The 24,014-nt window shown below is 39.7% G+C and overlaps 1 protein-coding gene across 1 annotated transcript in view; it reads right to left on the reverse strand.

Annotated features, from left to right (window-relative positions):
* The window catches only part of BCL2L13 (BCL2 like 13), a 40,712-nt gene extending 16,698 nt beyond the window's left edge, over positions 1-24,014 (reverse strand). Inside the window, exons 1-5 of the mRNA XM_075115665.1 lie at positions 23,828-24,014; positions 18,029-18,218; positions 8,337-8,447; positions 7,217-7,373; positions 3,818-3,887 (exon numbers count right to left, since the gene is read on the reverse strand). Of these exons, the coding sequence (XP_074971766.1) occupies positions 3,818-3,887; positions 7,217-7,373; positions 8,337-8,447; positions 18,029-18,149 (459 nt within the window). The 5' untranslated portion in view covers positions 18,150-18,218; positions 23,828-24,014. The remainder of the gene's footprint in view (positions 1-3,817; positions 3,888-7,216; positions 7,374-8,336; positions 8,448-18,028; positions 18,219-23,827) is intronic.

The following is a 24,014-nucleotide window of genomic DNA, read 5'->3' on the forward strand; positions in this document are numbered from 1 at the left end:
CCTTTCCCCTTGAAATTATAGGCACTTCTACTTTTGAGACCAGTGGGAACAGGTTTACATGATACTGTCCCTAAATTCATGAAAGAAATTACCTTCACAGTGCTTCCATAAAGGTTAACAACAGCTGTATGCAAGAGTAGCTATGGGAATGGCGATGAGATTTAACTAGACCAAACTAAAAATACAGCCTTAGCAATTCAAAGTAACAGCAATTCCTTCCACCAGTACACCTGGGAAGGAATGCTAGGGGCTATTTATATTTTGACTGAAGAAAAACACACAATACCAACCACAGCATGCCAGAAAATAGTTGGCAGGAGAAAACTTCTAGGGAATCATTTAAAAAAAAAAGCCACAAACAAAAAAACCGCAAATAAACCAAACTTTACTGTGAGAAGATTTCTGATTAATTGTGTAAATGAAAGATTTGTCAATTATACTCCTGCAATCCAGTAGTAAAATATTACAAATTTAAATGTATGCAAAAAAATTATTACAAAGAAAGTTCAGAGACTCTGAAGTAGCTATATCCAAAGTAACTGCCACTTCTGTGTACCTTTTGACTATTTCAACATAAAATTCATCTAATTCTTTGCAGGATTATTTCTTACATTTTGTTGTATTATTCTTTGGCTCCATTAATCTGTAAAAATGGGACATTAAGGTGACTGCTAATCTACTTACCAGTTTAGTTGACTCTCAGTATCAGTATTTGTTAACATTCTATCTGATGCCCAGTAGCGGGAGTACGTATTTTGGAGTTGTAAATGATATTTAATTTTAAGCAAAAAGCATAATTTTTATTATGTTTATTTTATTTCAGAAATATAAATTGCCCTAAGTTTGATGTGGTTTTGGTTTTGCTTTGTTTTAATGAGAGCCTTATTTCAAATACAAGGTGAAGACAACTTTTTTTTTTTTTTTTGTTTACAGAATCCAACATCAGGCCTATTATTTTCACATCACAATTTCTGAGAAATACACGAAATGAATTATTTTCCTGACTTTTTTTTTTAACTGAGAACCAGCACTTACAACGTCTGTGGGTAAATTTCGCTTCTGTGGGATGTTAATGGAAGAATACCCTGCAGTATTTCTGTATTCAGATCAATATTCATGTTTCAGTGACTGAAAAGATTCCTTTACATCCCACGTGCTAGTCAGTTAACCAAACCTCTTCAGCAGCTCAAACATACCACTGCGCTGTGGAAAAGATCCACACTTTTAAATGGAAAAAATAACAGCTCTATTTAGAAGTGTTTTCTTTCTGCTCATGCTTGTATAATGAATAGGTTCTTTGAAAACTGGTATAAGTAAAAATGACACCTTCCCAATTGTAAACCAGACAGATCAAGCCTTTGTCCACATTCAACCTCCAACCAGCTCGCCAGCTAGGTAATCCAGTACCTCCCAAAGGTATAGACTTACCTGTATGCCACGTTTCTCATACACATAGCATAAAGCAAGATCTGCAAATAATACTTTGCATCTGCTTTGTGCCACAGAGATACTGGGCCTTCAAGTGATCAGTGTGCTCTCTGCGTGCATCACATTCAATATATTAAGTAGGTGGGGCTTGTATACATACATATGTATAACAATACATACCTACAACAGCAAAAGCTCAGAAATTTGAAGTGAGATTTTATATACTAGTTCACAACTACTGAAAGCAAAAAGAACATCTTGCTGTGCAAGATGCCACTACTGAGCACAACAGATACAGCTTACACGTAACTGAAAACACATTTCAGCTACTAGCTTCAGTTGCTCTATTTCTTCTAGTCTGGATCAAACCACAAGGCTTGGTCACAGAGAATTCTGTCTGTGGGAAGGTATTTCCACATTTTTAACCCATTGGCATCTGCAACAGCTATTGTGCATCTTCAGTTTTGCTCCACCCAAGAAACTATAGGATAGGTAAGGTCCATGAGCATATAACAGGGAATGATTTATTATTCTGTTCAGCTAGCTCAGCTAGTTGTATGTTTTCTTATTATTTAGTCATAAAAGGGACTAAGCTTCAGCTCTCCTGATGGAGTCCATTTAAATATACATCCTTCAGATTTTCACAAACTTGAGGCCAGCACAGCCTCATTTCGCTGCTATATGCCTGCTAATTAGACCTAATGCTATGTCTATTTATAGCTACTTTTAAAAATTGTTTTTCTAATAGCTTCTTCTTCAGAGTGAAAATTAAGCTAGGTTGAGGTTGGAGGAAAGATATCTCGATCTCTTCTGTTATAAAATATGATTCTGATTAAGATGATAAAGGAATTTAAAAGGAAATGAAACCAACATAAATGTATTCTATTTCCTCAAAACAAGTATTATTAAAGGAACTGCTAAGCATTCCTGAAGCATCAAGATACCACAAAACCAATACAAACAGATGCTGTACTGTTCTACAAAATTTCCATTCTGGTTTGCTTGTGGACTGTAAGTTTTGTAGCAACAAATGTTATGGGTAAGCAGAGACGACGACAAAGACATCTTCTAGATGATATTCTCAATCACAAACGGACAGGGACCAAAATCCACTAGCCACAGGGGCTGCACCTATGTAGCAGCAATGGAGGCTGAATCGTAAAACCCCAAATGTGGCTGATCCATCTACCCAGGGCTGTATCTTCAAGAGTTGTGTTCCGACAGCATATGAAGCTGTGGTTGGCAGCTGACAAGCTCCATCCACCTCCTTCCTTGCCAGCTGAGCCACAAGGACTGGTTTTAGGCTTGTTTTTAGTTTTCACCAACTGAAAAGTAAAATGTGCTAGCTTAAGCCACCTTCTTGATAATCAGATTTCATGGCTGTTTAAACTAAGATGCGCTGAATCACAAGATGATAAACTGAAAGCACGCACGCACCAATTATAAATGCTGGAGTCACGGGCGGTAACTTGTCAAGCAATGTTTAACAAACTGCTTTGAAAGTGCCCACACCCTTGGTTAGATGATCAATTTCTGAAGTAAATGGGGGAATCTAGTTAAGGAAAAGTATTTCTGGAAAAAAAAATGTCAACAGGGAAAAAAGATTTCTTGTTCCATTTTAAATTTAAGACTAAATTTTAACACGCAATTTGTCATTAAATTTGCAAATAGTTACTTCATTCTTTCATTCCTTTTCTGATGCTCACTGAACCCATCAGAGAATGACTAAGATGATGAATTTGAATGATTAATGTAAGATGAAGCTGGGAACAGTAATTCTACTCATTCTACATTAAAACTATTATACGAGAGTTCATTTCAGATTTGCATTTTGTTTTAAAAAGAAGCTTCATTATTTGGGATAACTACTCCTGAAACCAGGTAGGCACACCATGCTTATGTTTTCTGAACCATTTAAATATTGTGAAGATACTATCCCATTTTTATTCTCACCATATTTAACGCTCTTTTTTTACATATATTTTGAGCCCGAGATGGGAAAAAAGAAACAGTAGAGAAATACTATGAAAACATCTATCTCAGTTTTTATTACCAAACTGCTAAAACAATAGATCTCTCTTGGGAATTTAAAAATGTTTAGTGATTATTGTAAAAAAACTATGTCAAGCAACAACTCTAACTTTTTTTCCTACTATAATAAAGGAAGATTGACCTAATCCTTCCATTAGATAACTTCTGGCTAAATTATCTAAAAACTACATATTACGTCCGCATCTACCACTCAGAGAGTGAAAATTATTTAATACTAAAAATAAGTGGGTTATTTTTATTCTTGTTGCTCTCTGAAGCATAACTGTACCTAGTAAAAACCACTGTGGACATCAAATAGATGCAAAAGATATCAAAGTGAAAGTCACTTATTTGGTACCTTGTTCCATCCACTGGCATGAGCAGCTGTTTCCTGTGTGCGCTCTCGATATTCTTGATAAGTCACCGGCCTGCAGAAGTTAAACCAACACTGAAAGTTATAAAAGGAAACAAAAGAACATGAATAAAATAAAATTCTCAGTTTCCAGAGAACAAAATATTCTCACATTATTACAGCAAATACTTTTCAAGAGTTAACAAGTCTCGCATTTCAGGACATAAAGCACCAGTACCAGACAGGGTCAGCAAGGCATTATCTTCTCCCAGTTACGCAATTTCATATAATTGATTAAGTGAATTTCATAGAATTTGATAGTCTACAACTTAAAGGACTTTAGATAAGTAGGCTCTCTGATACGCTACCAAAATTTCTAAGCTCTTGCATACAATTTTTTATAATCTGAGACTTTAAAGATAAAAAATTCCACTTAGAAATTCACATGTGAGATAGAGGTCAATGCAGAATACATTTTTTATAAATAATATAGGCTATGAACCAACACAGGCTGCTTGACTGCATTATGTTACAGTTGAAGCCTTTATTTGCAAAAAAAACAGCACTTTTGATCACAAAACCCCCTTTGCATTTCAGTAGATACCTCTGGTTTAGGTTCATCGCATCTCGACTTCTCTGAATCGGAGTGATGAAATTCCCCTCTTCCATACTCTTTCCTCCAAGATCATATAGTATCTTAGAGACAGTAATAATAATGACTTTCTGCCAAGTGACAGCAGAGGATGTACTGCTTCAAAAGCAGTTTTCCTAAGCCAGATCATGACAAAAGGCAAGTTCAGATTTTAGTTTAAGGGAGATAGTGGTAACCACCATTGGACAGAAGACTGCTTGTTGAACTCCAAGATTCTGTCATTATCTAACAGCCTACTGTACCATAAACATACTTGTTCATATGCATGTAAGAGGACAGGAAAAGAAAAGCAAAATAAATAAGCACTGCATCAAATAACACTACTGTAGCAAACATGCATAAAAGAACAGAGTTAAAGCACACTGGGGAAAACATAATTTTGGTTTGCTGTTTTAAGTGCACTCTCTTAACTTCCTTGGTACGTTAGTTCCTTTAAACACAAATCCAAATGAATCAGTGGGATGAGAAGAGCAACAACAGCTGCAGGAAGGATATTATCAAGAGATTAAACAGTAGCTCTAGTTTGCCTTATAAAAAGGCATGCATGGCAATACGTTTTCACAGGCATTTCAGACTTTATATGTATGTATGTATATAAATTTAAAAAATACTTAGAATGCAAATATTTTCCCATAGAAAACACAAGCAGCCTAGAACATCAGGCTACTAAAGAAGCTAGAACCACTTAATTTACAAAGACCTCATCACAGGCACTCTCCGAAAACAATCAACCTAGACTGCATCACTTATGAACCCTCAATGTCATCAGCCAATTATCTACCACTTTTAAGACATTTAAACTTAAAATGCTGTTATTTCAATGCATGATTTTAGATGCACAAAAAGGATGGGTTGCAACGCTTAGTGCTGATTTTCCAACTTGTTGCCAGTCTGTTTTTTTAGTGTGTAGTGATGTATTTATCAAAACTTCAGCTCCTCAGAAGATACTACATACAAGTTTTTAAGGCCACGTGGGGCAAATGCCTGGCTTATAAAGGCAGATAAGCTCCTGCCATTTCTGGAGAAACACACTAGCGTATCTTTTGCCACTTAAGGAGACACTTGTACCCCACATACTCCTTTCTGCGGGTAAATAACTGTTAGTTTACACAATACTGAACTTTCTGACCCTAAAAAAAATGCCTATAGAAACAGACAGTGTATGTATTAGTTTCTGAAAGTTAAATCGTGAGTTGACAGAGTGTACTTTTCCCTTGGATGACACATGGAAAAAGAGACAACCATCTTCATCTGTCTGGTCAGATGTTACATGGCACCTTTACTGTGAAATCAAGGTCATAGACTCATAGGATGGTTTGCGTAAGAAAGGACCTTTACAGATCACGGGCAGGGATGTCTTTCACTACATCAGGTTGCCGAAAGCCCCATCCTACCTGACTTTGAACAGTCAGGTTTAAATTATATTTGTCATAAAAAGTCAACGCTTAGTTGTTGACTAGGGAGTAAGTTAAGGAATAGACAGGCTAGTTAAGGAATCACAGAATGGTTGAAGTTTGAAGGTACCACTGGAGAACATCCTGTCCAACCTCCCTGCTCCTACAACAGGCTTCCCAGGACTATTCCCAGACGGCTTTTGAATATCTCCACAGATGGAGATTCCACAACCCCTGTGGGCAACCTGTGCCAGCACTCAGTCACCCTCACTGCAAAAAGGTGCTTTCTGATGTTCAGATGGAATGACTTCCAAATTCATAATCTTTCAGAGGTCTGCCGTAAAGGGTATTACCTTCCTGAGGGCATGAGGTGTGTCTCTGATGCGTGTATGGAAGCTTAAGCCCCATGCATCAGAACATTTACACTAGACGCTGATATCTAGTCTTCCAGTACCTTGTTGTTCAAACAGTTCACAAACAGCTATGCAAACTCTGGAAGAGTAGTACTAGAGATTCTTAGCCTCTTTTGAGACATATTATTTAAACCAGTCAAAAACAAAACAAAAAGACTCAGATAGCCATTTGCTAATGCTGCCTTCACAACTGCATTTACATAACTGTCCTTAAAGCAGCATCTTTCAACTCCAGCTCTCTACACAGACATTTTGGAGGTCACTCAGAACAGCCAGAAGTAGTTCATATGGATCCATTAAAATCAGGCTGGTAATTTACAGTAGAAAAACAAGCAAATACAACAATTTTACCAATTTGCAAAAGACATTAATCAAGATGCTAGCATGCCAAGCACAACATGCTATTCAAACAATACGCTTAAACTGGTGGGGCAGTTCTTAAGGCACCAAGGTTAGCCCAGGGGCCCACGTTTGCTTCAGATGTGTGCCTGAATGGTGGTCATAAAGCATCTAATTACTGTCCTTTCAGGGAAACTCTCCCACTCATCTTGAGCCAGACAACGAACAAACCTTCAGCTCTACTCTTAACTATAAGGTAAAAGAAGTGAATATGGCGACAGCCCAGCATTTATGAAATTGGCAATGGCAACTGGCAGCTGGCAGCTGCTGATTTCACCAGCAACTCAAACTACTTGAGTCAGTCTCAGAAGTTCAACAATAAAAGCTTAGGAAAATTTTAGAACTTTTATTACTGCAAAGAGCAAATACCAAAAGGAATTTGCACATTACAACCTAAAACAAAAAAAAACCACAAACCAGCCAGATAAAGGAACACTGGAAAAGAAAGAAGTGCAATACAAAAATGTGTTCCCATCTTTAGCATTTCAGCAGCAGTCACAATGGAAAAGGAAACACCTTCCCTTAGAAAAAGCAGATGGAAACTCACTTGCTAAGCAAGGTCTGCAGTGCTTTGTGCAGATGTTCTTTCAATTCCTGGGACACCTTCTCCCCCAGGTGAGCCAGGCAGTCTTCTATTGAGCTCTCTGGATTGGCAGGGCTGAACACTGGGGAAGTGTGGCAGTCAAATCCTGTCGTGGTAAATGCTACAGAAAAAAGGATACAAAATAAAATAAAATAGATTCATATAAGAACATCAACAGCCTTTCATTTCTTATCCCATCAGTTAACACAGTTTACATAAGGAATGAAGAAATCACAACTCTGTAGTCAAAGGATGCTATGAACAAATTGTAGTAAAAGAAGTATGGTCCAAATATCTTCTGGAAGTGGTATTTACAAGCTATAGATGACTTTGAGCTACATTTACCCTCCAGCTCTTATTTCACAACTGCATCCTGACCACCAAGCCAGTGGAATATGCAACTATTCTCAATTTTAATCTGATGCCAATCCTGATAGAACAGCAAGAGAGCCTCTTTTCCATGGTAAAATTCACCCACGTATGGACTTATCTGCAGCAGTACTAGAGTATTTTTTTAAGTAATATTTTGTTCATATAACTTTTTCCTTCTCAGTCTAAAACTGCTAAGAAAGGTCTGTATGGATGAACATAAACAGATCTAGAGCCTTTCTACTTCAGATTTCCAATTTGCAACACACATACAAAGCAAAGATTGTTTCCAAATCATCCCTTGCTGGCAGCCCTATAAAAACCACATCTATAGGTCAAAGCATGTCACAAAAAATAAACCTGGTGAAAGTGAGAAATCAGATGGTTTAAGTCCACACTCCCCTGAATGTTAGCTGCTCTGGAATGATTGAGTTTCTGTCATCAACTGGAGCAGCTTAAGGGCTGCTTACATTTCATTATTTATATCAGCCTACTAAATGTCATTCAATTGTTTTCTTTGGCTAGACTCCACCACTCCAAATGGTAACGTTTAACTATTTTACTTCATGTGACAATGTGTAGAAATCTTGGGAGGGGAGGAGGGTAAAGAGATTCAGTGCATCCAAAAATCTCTTTATCTGGAGTACCTATTCAAATTAACCACCATTATAGGGCATAGAGATTATAGATTGAAATGGGAAAATCTGAAGAGCACCTTCCAAGATTTCTTCATCAAGATGTTTTAGCTCCTCCTCAATTTCTATTTTAATCTTCTCCAAAGCCTCTTTCTCTGAAGCATGTTGTGCCATAAGCTGTTGTTGAGTCCCTAAAAGAAACCAGAGAAATTACTCAAATGTAGTATTTCAAATAAGGTAGATAATGCAACATTATATTGAAATATTAACTATAAAGGAATTCAAAGTGAAAGTTCTATTTCAGACAGCAACATAAAAAGTATGATCCCTTTACAAGAGTTTTATTATATGAACCCAGAAACACATAAACTCCTTGGCCTATTCAAGACAGAATAGGTACTTTAAATGTGAATATATATTAGAAAAATTAGAACTGTAAAGCCACAAACAGAATACATAATGGCTTTAAAAACAAACATCTTAAATTTAAGACCAAAAATCAAACCAAGGACCATAAACAACCAGTCATTAAAACTAATACGCTCATCATCAAACTACACCAAAACAAAGCAGACATAGGCATAAGCTTAATTTTTAGTAGCAAAATATAAAATTTATTTTGATGCCTGCAAAATCTACAAAAATACTCAAAGCAACTATGTAATGACATCAATGAAGAGTCCCAAAACCTATTAACTGTGCATAATTTCACTGTGCATGAGGAGCCTACAGGCCACAATGAAATAATTTAAGACCGGGTTCACAAGTAACAATAGAGGCAAAGGACCCCACAATTGGCAGTCAATTGTCAAATCTCATCTCCTAATCAAGTCATTTAGGAATGTGAATTGGCTGCACATCCCCAGAAGTACACATGCATCATTTGGGATCACAAATACATATTCCGTGTGCTGACTCCAGATATTTGGTAACAAGAAGTTGTTTCAGCCATATCATTCAGGATTACATAGACTCTCAGTCATCTTAAATATTATGCTGTAGCAAGAGAGAGACACAAAACTGTTTCCAAAGAAGCCAAGGTATTTAAAACATTTGAATCTTTAAGGAACTGCCTGCTGAATACAAGGTTGTATGAATATAAGGCCGTATGAATATAAGGCCTTTCCAATATAAGGCCATATGGCAAGGAAACTACTCAAGTAACTGCTTTATGGGTTGGGTACTAATGGAAAGTCTAGATGTCTGGGACAGAGTTTCAGCTCAAAACTCTTGCCCTTTAGCTGTTTTTTCTTTGGGTTTGCTCATCTTTATTTCTTCCATCAGCTTTCAAGTGTGTCTTCAAATCCCATTCTTGAAGCACACTACAAAAACCATGCCAGTAACTGCTGTCTAATTTTCACCAAACATCACTGAATCAACAGCCAACACTGACATTTTCTTCTTCCTTTCTTTTAATTCCTTAAAATGTCCTACTTGGAGATAAAATGGATCTCTGTTATATGCACATGAATACAAAAGTGAATTTTGTACCAACTTACTCCTGAAATAAATAAATAAACAAATAAAATTGACCACAAAACTTCCCTTTGCCAAGGGAATCCCCCTTCCAGCCATTTCCTCCCTACATTTTAGGTCAGTTACCAGTCCTCATTAGCCCTGCGCTCTGCTACTTTCAATAGTATCAGTGACTAGGTTACCCAAAACATATTTTCTTAGCTCTCTTACTTCTGAATATTCCTTAGAATTCATTTTCGGGACTTCAAGTTCTCTTGTGCCCATGATTTAAACACCATCTCCTGGCTGACCTTCTGATAATGTTACCCATGTTTCCTACTCATGCACCCAAATACTGACGACTCTCCAACCTATCTCACCCTCTCTGCAGCTACACCAACTGCCTATAGCTCTACCTGGGCATCTAGACATTGCTCCACTCTACAGACATTCTTCACTCAGATGAAGAAAATAAAAAGAGAAAGGATTTGTATCTGTAATACTGATGTCATCTGACTTCATTTCTTCCTCATCACTTACATTTCACATCTCAATCTTCAGGTAAATCCTGCAACACCCAGTGTAGCTTTCTGGCACATCTTCCTTCATCACTGTGTTGGAGACACTAAATCATAATTCGGTGGTCTTATAAATGACTGTCTAATTTCTTTGGTTCACCCCTATTTAAATCTGCTTAAACTCAAAGTGTTGTGTATCACCTTCCCCTTTCCTCCATAATGGACATACAATATCACTAGTTTTCTTATCAGGGTGTGTGAAAACCATAAAAGCAACAATACTAGTTAACACACACAGATGTGTAGTAAAGCACACTGCATTTTCTGTATTTAAAAAAAACACTAGACAATAAGTTTGCAAGGCCTCCTACATTTCCAAAGTTAAAAATCCACAGAATCAACCCACTGAATGTGTGCTTATACTTAAAAACTCAGCACTCAACAGATACCTGTGAGACAAAATCTTTCTAAACCAATGTATAAGTCAGTGTAAAATATTTACATATGTTTATGTGAACAGCTTAAAGGAACAACAGGTAGTCAGTTTAATTCCATTTTACTTAACCACACAGTTAGATCATCATCACTATGTTCAGAATAACTTTATTTAGCTTCTTAAATCCCTTCTCAGTCTCTCTTTGCCACTCTGAACAATAAATTCCAGAGAGAAGCAAACTGTTCCTCCCTTTGGTTAATGAACAGACACTCACTAATGCCTTGTCAGTCCCTCTAAGGTCACATCTTTGAATGACCAAACCGCTGCTTCACAGCCAAGCGCAACAAGTATATGCAAGTACAAACTCTTATTTTAACCTGTGCTTCACCCTGTAGAGGGAAGGGATGAGGGTATTCAGAAGAGCATCCGTTCTCATGGAACTAATGTGATGATGATCACACATGACAAGCTGTCATACTTGATAATAAGTCACCCGGAAAATGGAAGGAAGAGAAATTCCATTGCTGCCAACGTACAAAAGAGCTGTTTAGATAATCAGTGCTGCAGTCAATGGTTTCCATCTCATAACACCCACAACTTTGCAGCAGCTGCTGATTCCAATAGCACCTGACTATTCAGTCGTGCCAAAACATGAAAAACCTACCCCTCCCGGACCAGTGACTTTGCACTGTTTATTCCCCTAATTATCAATGGACTTCAGCCTTCTGCATCTCCTGTATGTTGACCGCTACCAACAAGAATTGCACTCAGTGTTGGAGAACAGCACATTCCAACAGCAAAGGTTCTAAGCACGCGGCATCTTTTTCTCCTTTAGACAGCTTCCAAGTCAGTTTGCGAACAGGTAGAATAAAACAATAAAAATAGCTTCTAGTAGATAAGAACGTATTATCATTGTTTAATAATGCAAATGGTCACACCAGAAATGGTACTTGTAAGATCTATTAATAATAAATTCTTTCCTATGCAGAAAAAATGGGTTTGACTATTACAGGCTTTTGGTAAACTGACTCTGAAAGGCCTCTTCCCAACCCAAAGACACAACAAACTCTGTTACACAGACTCAGATGAAGAAGACAGTGCATTCTACTTTCTATTTATAGAATACATGTTCCCTTTTGCACAAGTGCATTCTTGTTAACACTTTGTTTTTCAGGTATTTGGAGGTAACCCACAAAGTAGGGGAAAATATATTCTAAAAGCCCATCAAGCACTGCACCGACAGTCAGACAGTGTTATGACTACTAAATAAACATCATACTTCAGTAAAACTCCACCGATAAGGCCATTCCAGAAGTTTAATAACAATACAAGACTAACCCATTCCCCAGGTTTGATCCCAGGAGGAAGAGGGATGGGAAGTCATTCATCAGAGTAGAGAGCCTGCACACCTGATTCTACAGTGTTTGTGTCAAACTACAGCTAATGAGAGACAACAGCAACTCTAAGGAGAGACTGAAAAGGTGTTACACCTTTTTAGTTCAAGTGAATATAGGGTGAATGAAAAAGCAAGCCACTGATGTCACAGATTGCTCCTGATTTCTTTTTCTTTCATGCCTGTAATTTTAATTTACCAATATCTCTGTTTTCAAGTTCTCCTAGGTCTCTATATTAACTTCTGTATAGTCAACACTGACTTAAAAATTTACTTTCAGCGTGATCCTAGTATTTATTTAACATCTCAGACTTTTTAAAATGAGAATTAGTAAGAGTCTAAAATTTCTGTAAGCACCAAGAAGGGACAAAAATATACAAAATCTCTTTACAAATATATTAATCTGTTTTCTTTAATGAAATCTACATCCATTACTCCAGCAAACTCCAGAACACAGACTGCCATACATAGATGTGGCCCTTGATCTGAGAAATGTTTAAAAGAGCTGTTTATAAACCATAAGAAACTAAACAAGTTCAACATATTAAGACTCAAAAAGGGACAAGACATTGACAACTGGCAGTCAATTTTTTTTTGCGGGCAGAGAGGAGGCTTAATTAAGTGGGAAATCACATTCCTGGGAAGACCACCTCCTCCTTCTCCAAGTCACACCCCAAAACTTCCATTCCCTTGCATCAGTTCAGGAAATAGCTCCCTCATTACCATGAACTGGATTGGTCTGACCTACATCATGTACCTTTTCAGCCCGTGACTTTTCAGCCCAAGAAGGTATGTTTTTCCCTTCAGAGGAAGGTTTCTAAGGAATGAGTTATTCATCTAAGCTAAAACCACCTCAAAAGCTCCTTCATTTCCTTCAGACCAACAGTAGGTACTATGAAGGGTAAGTGAAGATACGGGGATGCAGAGAAAACCAAGATATTCTGCAACAGCCAGTCAAAGTGTCACCTGGTGACAGAAAATCTTGAAACAACAGGTATCCAGCCCATGATGGTCAAAACTATAGAGAAGAGGTACTGCTGTTAGCTTTGGGGTGGCCACTAAGGAGCCTTAAGCTCACCCAACACTGCATGAAACCTGAACTTCTCTGCCTATCTGTACATGTATTTCCTGAGAGGTAATGGAGTTCACTCCTAACCAAACCAAGTGAACACGTAAAACCCATTGCTCCCACTAACCCAGTTCAACACTGCTCAGCTGTAAGAAATGTGTGTTGGAAACCACTAAAATGCCTTGATCACTGACTTAATACAGCATTTCATACAGTAATTCCAAAACAGATAATAAATGGTCAAAAGAACATTGTGCACAATAATTGGATTAAAGTGCTGTGGATAGCACCTCAGGGAAACTGTAAAACTGTCAAAACCTTGTTCACCTCTTGAGTAATCTATGCCACCACGCAGTAGTGGCATTGATTATAAATCTTCTGGATGCTGTGTAAACTAAGGGATTATCTAAGATTTCTCTGTCAAGGAAAACACAAAAAACCTACTTTCCTTCAGAATTTTCGTTATAGCCACAGGCTCATGGGATGGGGTCAAACCATGGGGAAGTACATTAAAAACCAGAAACACACTAAAAGTTACTCCTTGATGAAACAAAGAAGTATTTATAATACAAATATATTGAATCACAAAAACAAAGACTTTTTAAGTGAGTCAAAGTAAAGTAGTACTAACAACTGCAACAGACCAGAAGCTTCTATAATGAGTGTGAACTTCAGGGAGAAAAATGTAGAAATGTTTTCCAATACCTGATATTTATTTTCTGTGTATAAACCAGTAGTTACAGATACTACAAGAGTTCTGAAAAAATACTAAAGCATTTTCCCATCGTCTAATGAACAGATAACGGAGAGTTTCCACACATTTTAAACAGACATACTCGTCTGATGCTTCAGGACACATGAACTTATGCAGATATCATCTTATCATGTGTGCTTTATCAGATTTATCAGAGCAATTTGAATTATTTACCTACCTAAAAACCTACTGAAAAGTAACAGAATTACTGAAGTGAGTGTTATGAAAAATCACTATTCTGCCAAAACTGTAATACGAATCATCTCTCAAACTACTGCCTAGTTTGCTGGGCAAAGTTTGCTGGATTCTCCTCTGGAGACACTGAAATCCACTACAGAATACTATAGAGGTGTAATGTTAGCAGACTAGTTTGTCCAATAAAAATGTCTTTTATTCAAGCGCCTGGAATACTGCAGATTGTTCTCTCTTCAGTCCCTGCACTGAAGAGAAGCTATCTAAATAAAAATTTCAAAATAGTAATCAGATGTTGACTTAGAACTGCCTCCTTTGCTTGAAGCCAGAAGTGTTTTTTAGCTCTTGTAACTGAAGCCATCTTTCTTGCAACAAAATCAAGACCAACCAACCAAGAGATCCAAAAGGTAATTTTCTGTGTAATTTGTCCAATGTTTCTCTTCACAAACCATAGGTCTTGCAAAGCATATTATGTCTGCAAAAAATGAGAAGTTTTAACTTGAAATCTAACAAATCTCTTAAAGATCTACTCTTATCTGAGTTTTTGGAACAAAAAGACATACATCAGAAAAAGAACTCTAGTACAAAATGCAGGAAAACAGAGGTTTGTGGGAGATGACCATAGGAGGAGAGGGAGGGGAATGGAAAAAAGCATTCAATTTCTACTACCAGTTCTATCAGAGATAAAATAATACCACTGCTGTTGGGAAAGATCACTTTTTTGGTTGTTGTTTTGACCCATCAGATCCATTCTCTAGTTTAAATGGAGTGTTGAAGCTTCACTGAAATCTGTGAGACTGTTACAGAAGGAGACTCAAGGGAGGGACAGAAATACCAACTACACCTAGTGTGCCTTATTTCCCCATGTCGTGTATATGTGCAATAGAAATAGAGAAGTTCCTCCAGCGGGTGATACAAGGTGACTGTAAAAAGGATCCTGCTCCGAACCGCCCTCTAGAGGAGTCCCTCACTCTCTGATACCAAAGGAGATGAAAGAGGTTAACAACTAGCCTTTCTGGATACTCCCCTTATATTGTACTATGGTAGAGAAATCAGATGAAGAGCAAGGACTTATTTGGATCTAAGAAAAATATATGAAGAGAAAGTTCCATATACCAGAGTCAATACCTCATATGAACGAAACACATAAAATAGAGAAGTGTTCTGCAACTAAGATAGAAACAGGCAATAGCCAAAATCACTGCTTCAGTTGTTTCCTATGAAGGGTCTGTCAGCACAATAAACAAATTAAAGCAAAATAAGATGAAGTGACAGGTACTTTGTATCAGAATCCTCTCAATTCCTAAATCAACAGTGTTCAGCCATAGGGAGTGGAAAGATTACTGACCAGCCTTTTCAAGTACCAGAAAAATCATCAAGGAAAGTAACTTGGGATAAGTCAAGGTATCGTATGAACGGTGATGACAGCGCTTGAAAAACACACTGACAAGCACAATGTAATGTCATACTGTTATTATCCCTCATATGTCTGTTACCAAAACTAGAAGTTTCCTCCTCATGACGGGATTCTACACAACTATTCATTTTCATTTACTGGCTTTGACATCTCTCTTGTTCTAACCAAGTTTCACAGACCACAACTGTTACTGTAATGCCCAGCTACCTTCCAGCAGTGCATTAGGCAGTGCAGGTAGTAGGCACTATGGGCTGCTGCTTCTCTCGCTGTCTCCCTAGGGAAGAATATAGAGCATATAGAGCAGAGTGCTTTGGTACAGCTCTCCTTAAGTAGGCATCAGCCACCTGCCAGACAAAAAGGAGGTACAGACTGTATATATGAATTACATAATAGTCAAAAGAAGATGCATACGGTACTTCAAAATAAACCCACAGCTGTTACCACACAAACCCTGGGAGTGCAGCTGAAACAACTGTTGAATTACAAGCAACGAGAGAAGAACTAGGAGAAAGGATTTTTAAAAAGTAACTGACAGACAAATGAAAGCTGTCGGAAGCATGGAAAGCAGAAAAGCACCAGGAAAAGCAAGTTAGGAAAGAACAAAATAAATCCTTAAGCAGAAGGATAAAGCGTGTGCACTTAGTTCAGTAACAGCCTGAAGTCCATCCAAGGCATTACAAAACAGAGCGAGAAACAACACGGCAGATTAGAAGTAAGGGAAAATTATTTTATCCAGAGGCTTTCATCAGAAAGCAGTAAAAACACTGAAAGAGAGGTCTAACCACAGTGAAAGATGACCCGGAGAGGAGAAGTTGTGGTCACTGTCTGGTTTTAGGAGTGAGGGTGGGGAAAATGTAGCAGAATTTCCCGTTTAGAAGTGAATGTTTAGAGCACAGGATGAAAAAACAGATTTGGAAAGCCTCAATGCTTTAAAGTATTTTAATAGCAAATCCAACTACAGCCTGCTGTCACACAAGCTAAGATATCTAAATAATATCTGAAAAGTAGACTCAACAGTTATCTTTACCCAGGGGCGTAGAAGTCGTCTTAACTGACTACACATTTTTTCTTTTAGCATTTGTAGCTTCCTCTTTATAAATTTTTAATATTGCTCTTTAATTCAAATATTTCTTAGAGGTTTCAGTAATCAGAATCAACTGAAAAGTTTCCCCTCAATTTACAAACATTCCAAAGGTAACTACAGGCAAATTATTTAAAAAAGCTTTAAGACTAACAGTTTCATTCTGAGTCTTGTGCTTACAGAACAAAGCAGACTCTCCCACATTGTAGCTTTGTATGTGCTCAATACATTTTCAGTTACAGCCCAGTTATCCCAGATGGGATATTCAGAATGAGATATTATTGCTAAAACAAGCACATTTTCCAGCAAAGGTTTTATGAAACAGCATCTTGGCCAGGTGCATCATGGAGAGGTGCCTCTCCTTTCATGGACCGCCAATGCAGTCAGAGTGGAAGTAATAGACATACCTTAAATATACTAAGGTTAATTTTATAAACGATATATAATATAACCAGGATATGCTATGTGCTCTAATGCCAAACTGACAGAATGCTTTCTGTCATAACTTTGATGCTATCTTTTCAGGAATTTCTCACTTCATGACTGGCAAGTTCAGTAAATGACAGAGTATGCATTCATAAATGCTTGTTCAAAAAAAAAAACCAGAATTCTGAAGATTTTGTTGTTGTTGTTCGTTTTGTTTTTTTTTAAATTCACTTTTCATCAGAATACGTTCTGAATCACAGGAACTACTAGTGACCAAAACATCATTAAGAAGTGACAAACCGCCTGAACAGTCTTGACAAACAACATTGTTTAAGTGCTTGCCATCACAAAATAAAGTTAGTTTTACTACATAGGTTTATGTGAAACACAATCTATCAAATTTCTTTTATCATGCCTCCTATTTATTAATTTAACCTCCTATATGCATGAATCTGTTCTGGAAGAAACGTCTGACTCTATCTGACTTCATGCAGTCCTTGACTTCTGGAAAATAAATAAAGAGATGCAGCAGAGGCCAGGTTAAGCCTCACATCTCTGCACTGCCACTGACTGACAACAACAGAAGCATTAACATAATAGGGCAAAACTATTCAGCGCCTGAGATTGCTCAAGTCATTGCTCAGAGTTTACGCCAGTAAACACCAACCACCTCACTCCTGCTTACTTCCACTTGCCTCACAAAAAAAGCAAGCATGGGCTCAAATTCTCGAGATGGCTCAACAAAGACAGTATATATCCATCCCTCCTAACCTCAAGACGGCTACTAAAACCACTTATTTGCTTCATAAACACCAATTGGCCCAGACGTAGCTCAAATTAAAACAGCAATATAAACACAAACAGCTTTGTTTCCATCAGCATCTCTTCCCACTATTTTAAATTAATAAAATAAGAGATGCATCACACTAAGCATCGGGCTAACATTCTGCATCCATGCACAAACAGCTGAAGAACTAATTGCAAACACAGTGGCATATGTAAATAGGTATAGATGAATACGCAAATATTACCTTGAGTTGAAGAAGGAGGATGCTCCTGAGGCTTCTCTTGTGCTAAAAGTCCTAGGTAGCTGAGAACTACATATTTTGTTTCATAGTGAAATCCTACAGGCACAGCAGTAGAGGACGCCATCGAGTTGGCTTGCAATGCAGCAGTGCTCTTATGGGACACGTAGGGTTTTCTCTGGGTAACTGAGGAAGACTGTAGGGAAAGAATAGTGTGTTTTGTTTGGGTTTTTTATAAGGCTGCAATAGGTCACAAACTCATAAATAACAAGGAGTTATGTAACAAACGTGAAGTAATATCCAGGTTTTTGCCCTGATATCCTATGCATTCTTATTTTAATAAGAAACGTGCAGAGTAAAACCAACTGCCCCCAGTCCAGCGCCCTGCCTGCCTGCTGCCAGCAGTGGCATTTCTCCCTCCTGCTCGGCATACATACTCTCACATTAAAGCAGACTGAACAGTTACTAACCATGTGTCTGCCTCCTAACGCCTCGCAACTCAACCACACACAAAAATACACATGTATCCATGCAAAGAGGTTTTGACGGATTCTGAAGGCTTAGTTAACTATAATTTGAGGTAAAAAGACAGCTTGTGAGGAGTCGCTCTTCCTCTAAGCCTTTGATGAGTATTTTTCCAATTCTCTGCTTTCTCAGATTCTCTATTATGATACTTAAAATTTTTAATGCAGAAAAAGTGCCCATAATTGCCTCAGATTCATTTTACTCTTCCAACAGCAATGGAAAACATATGGTCAACAGAGGAAATTCCACATTCATTGTAGGGATTGGAAGAACAGATGGTTGTGTGTCCTGGATTTCTCATCCAGACATTAATACTTAAAAAACAGAAATCCACACCTAACAGCAACATCTGGCCAAAGAACTTCCCTGTTTTACTTAATTTGTTTTGTTGCTTTTTTCAAACATCCAAATAAAGAGGTTTTTCCAGTGATGAAAAACTAAGGTAGAGAGAAATTTAAAACAGCCAGGAAAGACAAGGGGGAAAAATATTTCAGAAGGCAACATGGAAGTGGGGAAAAGCCATACAACAGATTGAAAGGAAGTTCCAGATTAATCAACATCTTTTAGCTCTTTATATTAGGAACAGTCTGGATAACTACTTCCAACGCACAATCTACTTGATGAATCAAATAAAAATATTTAGGGCTTTAGGATAAACTCTCAAAATTAAGTTCTCCATCAGTTCAAAGAGTCATTCCCAAACAAGTAGTAGTCCACTCTTGGCCATCAGAATGGATGTCTAACTGAAAGGCATGCAGGAAAGTTAATGCTACAGAACAAATACTTAACAGATACCGAAGGAGCTAGACAATTTACAAGAGTGCAGTTACATTCAGAAAAAAAATTTAAACCAAGTTTAAAGCTTAAGGGCATTTGAATGAGAAAAATGCTACATACATGGAACAGGGGTTGGAATATCACAAGAGGGTTCCCGATTACACTGCAAATGCCTTGAGACTGAGAGAGAGAACCAGGTTCCCAAACCAAAGCACAATCTACAAATGAAGCCTCAAGATTAAGAAGGAGGACAAGCAGAGCAAGCAAAGGAGAAGCATTGATCTGTGTAGCTATGCAAGATGTCTGGGCTAACTTCTAACCCCCCTCCTCCCTGGAAAGGAATTCAGATGAAGAGCAGTACAACTGGTTACTGAGGATAAGCAGAACTGTAACTGTGCTGTGGCATGGTTACTGTGTGAGTAGGTAGCTTGGCAAAGAAAAATTATCTGTCAAACTAAAAGCTGCAAGGAAAAGAGCTGGTGTAAAACTGGCTAAGCGTTCTTTCATTAATTGTTAGCACCTCTAGCTTCTGAAACCCATTCAGTATTGAAAACAGGAGAGGACTCTTTCATGCAGACTATACTCTGGAAGCTCTGCCTCTTGCCATGTATTTCAAAATGCCTGAAATCCTTTACCAGAAAGATTTGGCTGAGTCTTTGCTACGGCTTGAACCAAAGTAGTGATTTATACAGGAAGGAACCAATGTCGAAACTTTGAGCCAACACTCATCCCTCTTCCCTTGAAGCAGTCATCCTACATTTATGTTGCCTCTTCCATCCGAGAGAGCTCTACAGGCAACATATCATGCTTCAGAAAGATAAGAAATTATAGCACAGGGTAAGCATAGCTTTCGCACAATACACAGTTACCCTTCAGCCACTTCCATAAACTGGGACTTTCATAAAGCAGGGAGATTTGGCAAAAATAACTGCTCAGAAGACTTTAGGATCTTTTAGCAACAGATCTGCTCTTCGGACCAGATCCTCAGATGCCATCGCCCCATCACACGTTCACATCACATGGTGTGAAAGCTGCCAATCACCAAAAAGCAAAAGCTCCACAGCACATTTCATTTCTGGTTTGTTCAGTAGAGATCCACAGTCCTGAAACCGACATGCTTCTCACAACGCCTACGTGGTGAATGGGAGCCCTTCCAGACAACCTGAACTGATCTGTCATGAAAGAATCAGTCTGATGCATGGTCCAGAGACATCCAGACACTACGCTGTGGATCAAAGAACAAGTCTGAATATACAACAAAGATTATTCTTCAAAATATAGTTCCAAATCAATGCAGAAAATGAAAGAAAAGAACAGTCGACCAAAACAAGCATGAGACTCCATATCAGCAGAGTGAGCCATGTGCAACAACAGCGAGGCCTAACTCTCGAAAATTTCAGCATGCTTAGCACAGCACCTCTGGAAGGAGGACGGGAAAAAAAAAAAAAAGAGAGAGAGAATCAGACCACAGCTTATTTAAATAATGGTTAATGTTTCTCTGGGTAAAGAATGAAGAAAAAAAGGTTTTGGATGAGAAAAATTAATCACTTTGGTTGATATATTCTGAGAGGTACTTTTACACTGAAATGAGAAGGGAGATTTAAGAATTTGAGTGGAAGAAATATCTTCAGCTTCACATAAAAGAAAGTCAGACTGGAAATGCACTTCAGAATCACTGGTCCTCCTTTGAGAGAAGCCCACAGTACAGCAACTGAATTACTCACTTTGAATTGTGAATGACTGTTTTTGTTTACAAGAAGAAATAGAGAAATATTGACTCAAATACTGTAAATATCTCAGAAAGGGCCATTTTTTCAGGAACGAGTGGGATTAAAAAAGGACACGCAGCTTGAGAGACCAGATCAGAGGAAGGAAAGCTTTCCATCACAGGAGCAAAATGGAAGAGTCCAGAAACTGTATAAAAGAGTAAGACAAACACCTGTATGGGAGATGCAACTGAGCAGAGGAAATAAGGCATTATACACAGTGTGTAAGCCTCAAAACAAAGGCAAGAGGGTTACTTTTGGCAAAACAGATTCACTGCAAGAATATTACCTCTTAAACAGCTGAAGAGATCAAAATTATTACCGATTACTCCCTCCAAAAAATTTCACCCTTCTCAATTCCTGCACCCTTGGGAGAATAAAAAGCTATATGCGTTGAAGCTCACTTAGCTTGCTACTCCTCTGACTCTGCTGTCACTTGTTTCATGTGGGCTGAGCTGCTCGACTGACCTGAGAACAGGAGTTCCGGTCAGACGGACATTTCCCTCATGCAATCTGTCACATCCTAATCCACAGAAGAGTTACCCGTTAGGTAACAGGCAACGCAACTCTGCCAATAAACACCGTGAATATAATCCCCTAGACATGCGGCTCTGCTATCTTTTAGTCCTTACCTGCAAAATCCTAGTGTGCAGAGCTACATTTACCATGCATCATTCAAAGGACAAAATGCAACAGCGTTACGATACTGCCTGTAAGAACAGTTCACCAGCTGCCACCGAGATCTGCTGCGCATCTATTCAACTGTTGCAGGTCAGAGACTTGCCCTTTGTGTTTAGAGCTGTAGCCCTCTAAAGTATTTTGCTGCATGTTTATAAACAAAACAGGAGGTGATCAGTATTGCTACCAATTTCTAATGCACTAAAAACACCGGTCTAGAAACAATAGTGCAGTCACAGATTGCCTTCTTTTTATAAATAACACCGCCACCACAGAAGCAGTTAAGTCCCACTTGAAAACAGAGTCAGTCTAACACTGGACGCAGTTCCCAGCTACAGCCCAGGTTACCGAGCCTCACTTACCAGCTACAAACTTAACCACACTAGACCACCACTCTAGCAGAATACTTCCTGCTGTTGGAGAGTTATTTCAAAGCACGCGTGGTCTCAGTCAGCAAGCGTTCACCCAAGTACGGACAAGGAGATTTAGCAAGGCAACAAAACGGTAACATCGGAGTTCAAATAATTTTCAGGGCAGTGTGCCATCGATATATTCACAGGTTTGGGTCATCCTGATATCAATCTCTGCAACAGGTAACGACTCTCAGTTCACCCTTTCTATAGCCTTACATTTCGATGGTGCTCTTTATCCAAACACACCGAATTTCAAGGAGTTGCAAGTCTACAAAACCACACCCCATATCAACACGATAGAAAATATTCAAGTGCTCTGCAACCTTACCAGAAGGCTTGTGTGAGAATTCTGGATGAGACTTACATGTGTGGACTAGTTTAACCTTGCAGCGGTCTGTCTCTGAAAACACTCCACGTAACAGGTAGGGCTTTCCAAAGCACCCGATCACGATCGGGTGGGAAGACACGTTCTCAGTGCTACTCCAACAATATACGATGGTATGACTAGGAGATTGCTTTGAATAAACTAAGGACTACTGAATTCAAACATGTCAGTTCTCCTGGAAATGAATCAATATTGCATCCATTACTGATCCTCTAGTGGCAGTTAATGGATAGAAATGCCGGAAAATATGATAGTCATTTATCTGGGCAGTGGTTTTAGCCGACCTTAGAGGGAAATGTAATTAAGTGAGCATTCTGGGCAAATTTTTCTTTCAGGAAGAAAGGCAAAACCTACATGAGTTAGCTACTATAAACGTTTTCAATCCTTTCCAGCTTTAAACCGTCTTACCACAATATGAAATCATTACAAACCCAGCTTTCATTAACAAGTTCTCATTCACTGTCTTTTTTTATTTTCCCAAGAGCTGTGTGGGTTTGAAAGGGGACGGGAGGCCAGGCAGAAGCCCTGGGCTCGCCATAACTTCCAGCAGCGCCGGAGAAAGGCAGAGCCGGGGCTGAGGAACAGCCCGCGAGGGCGCAGCGTAAGCCACTCCGTTACTACGGCGATGAATGAGATATTTACGCCTGGGCAGAGACGGCACACGGAGCAGAAAGCCGGTATGAGTCAGCCGGCGGGGCCGGCACGGGAACCGCAGCCACGGCGGCAGGTGCGGGCAGGCCAGCCCCGGCCCCAGCGGCGGGGTAGCCGCCGGCTCTCCTTGCCGCCGCCCTTCGGGAGCCGCCAAGGGACGGAAGGAACCCGGCCACCAGCTCCGGGGCGGCGCCCGCCCCGCCGGGGAGGGAGGCAATGGCGGGGCAGCGCCGCCGGCCCTTGGGGCTGCCCCGGGCGCGGCGGGACGCGTCCTTCAGCCGCGCTCACGGCGGGCGGGAACGAACATCGGCCGCCGAGGGGCGTGTCCCCGCCGCGCCCCGCCCCCGCGGGGAAGTTCTTCGGCCACCGACCCCGCGGAGAGCGGCCGCCGCCCCCCTCCCCACACCCACCCACCCACTGTGGGGAAGGGCGAAGGCGCGCGCGCGGCAGCCAAGCTGCCCAACGGCCGCGCCGTCCTCGTGCCCGCTTCGCTTCCCCCCCGCCCCTCCTCCCAACTCCCGGCCGGCGGGGGCGCGAGGGGAAACCAAACACGTAAATAAATAAATAAACAAGCAAGCCGCCCGCCCGCCGCTCCCACCCCCCTCCTCACCTGCGAGCGCTGCGGGGCGGGGGGAGGAGGAGGAAGAGGAGGGGGCGGGCGGGCCGAGCGAGGAGCGGCGCTGCTCCGGGTCGGGCCGCCGGGGGTGGTGGGCGCGCGCGCGCGCGCGCCAGGCGGTGCGAGCTCTGCCCTAATTTGCCGCCGCCGCCGCCATGATGGGGGGCGGGGAGGAGAGGGC

The sequence above is a fragment of the Phalacrocorax aristotelis genome, chromosome 1 (assembly GCF_949628215.1).
Source record: "Phalacrocorax aristotelis chromosome 1, bGulAri2.1, whole genome shotgun sequence".
NCBI lineage: Eukaryota > Metazoa > Chordata > Aves > Suliformes > Phalacrocoracidae > Phalacrocorax > Phalacrocorax aristotelis.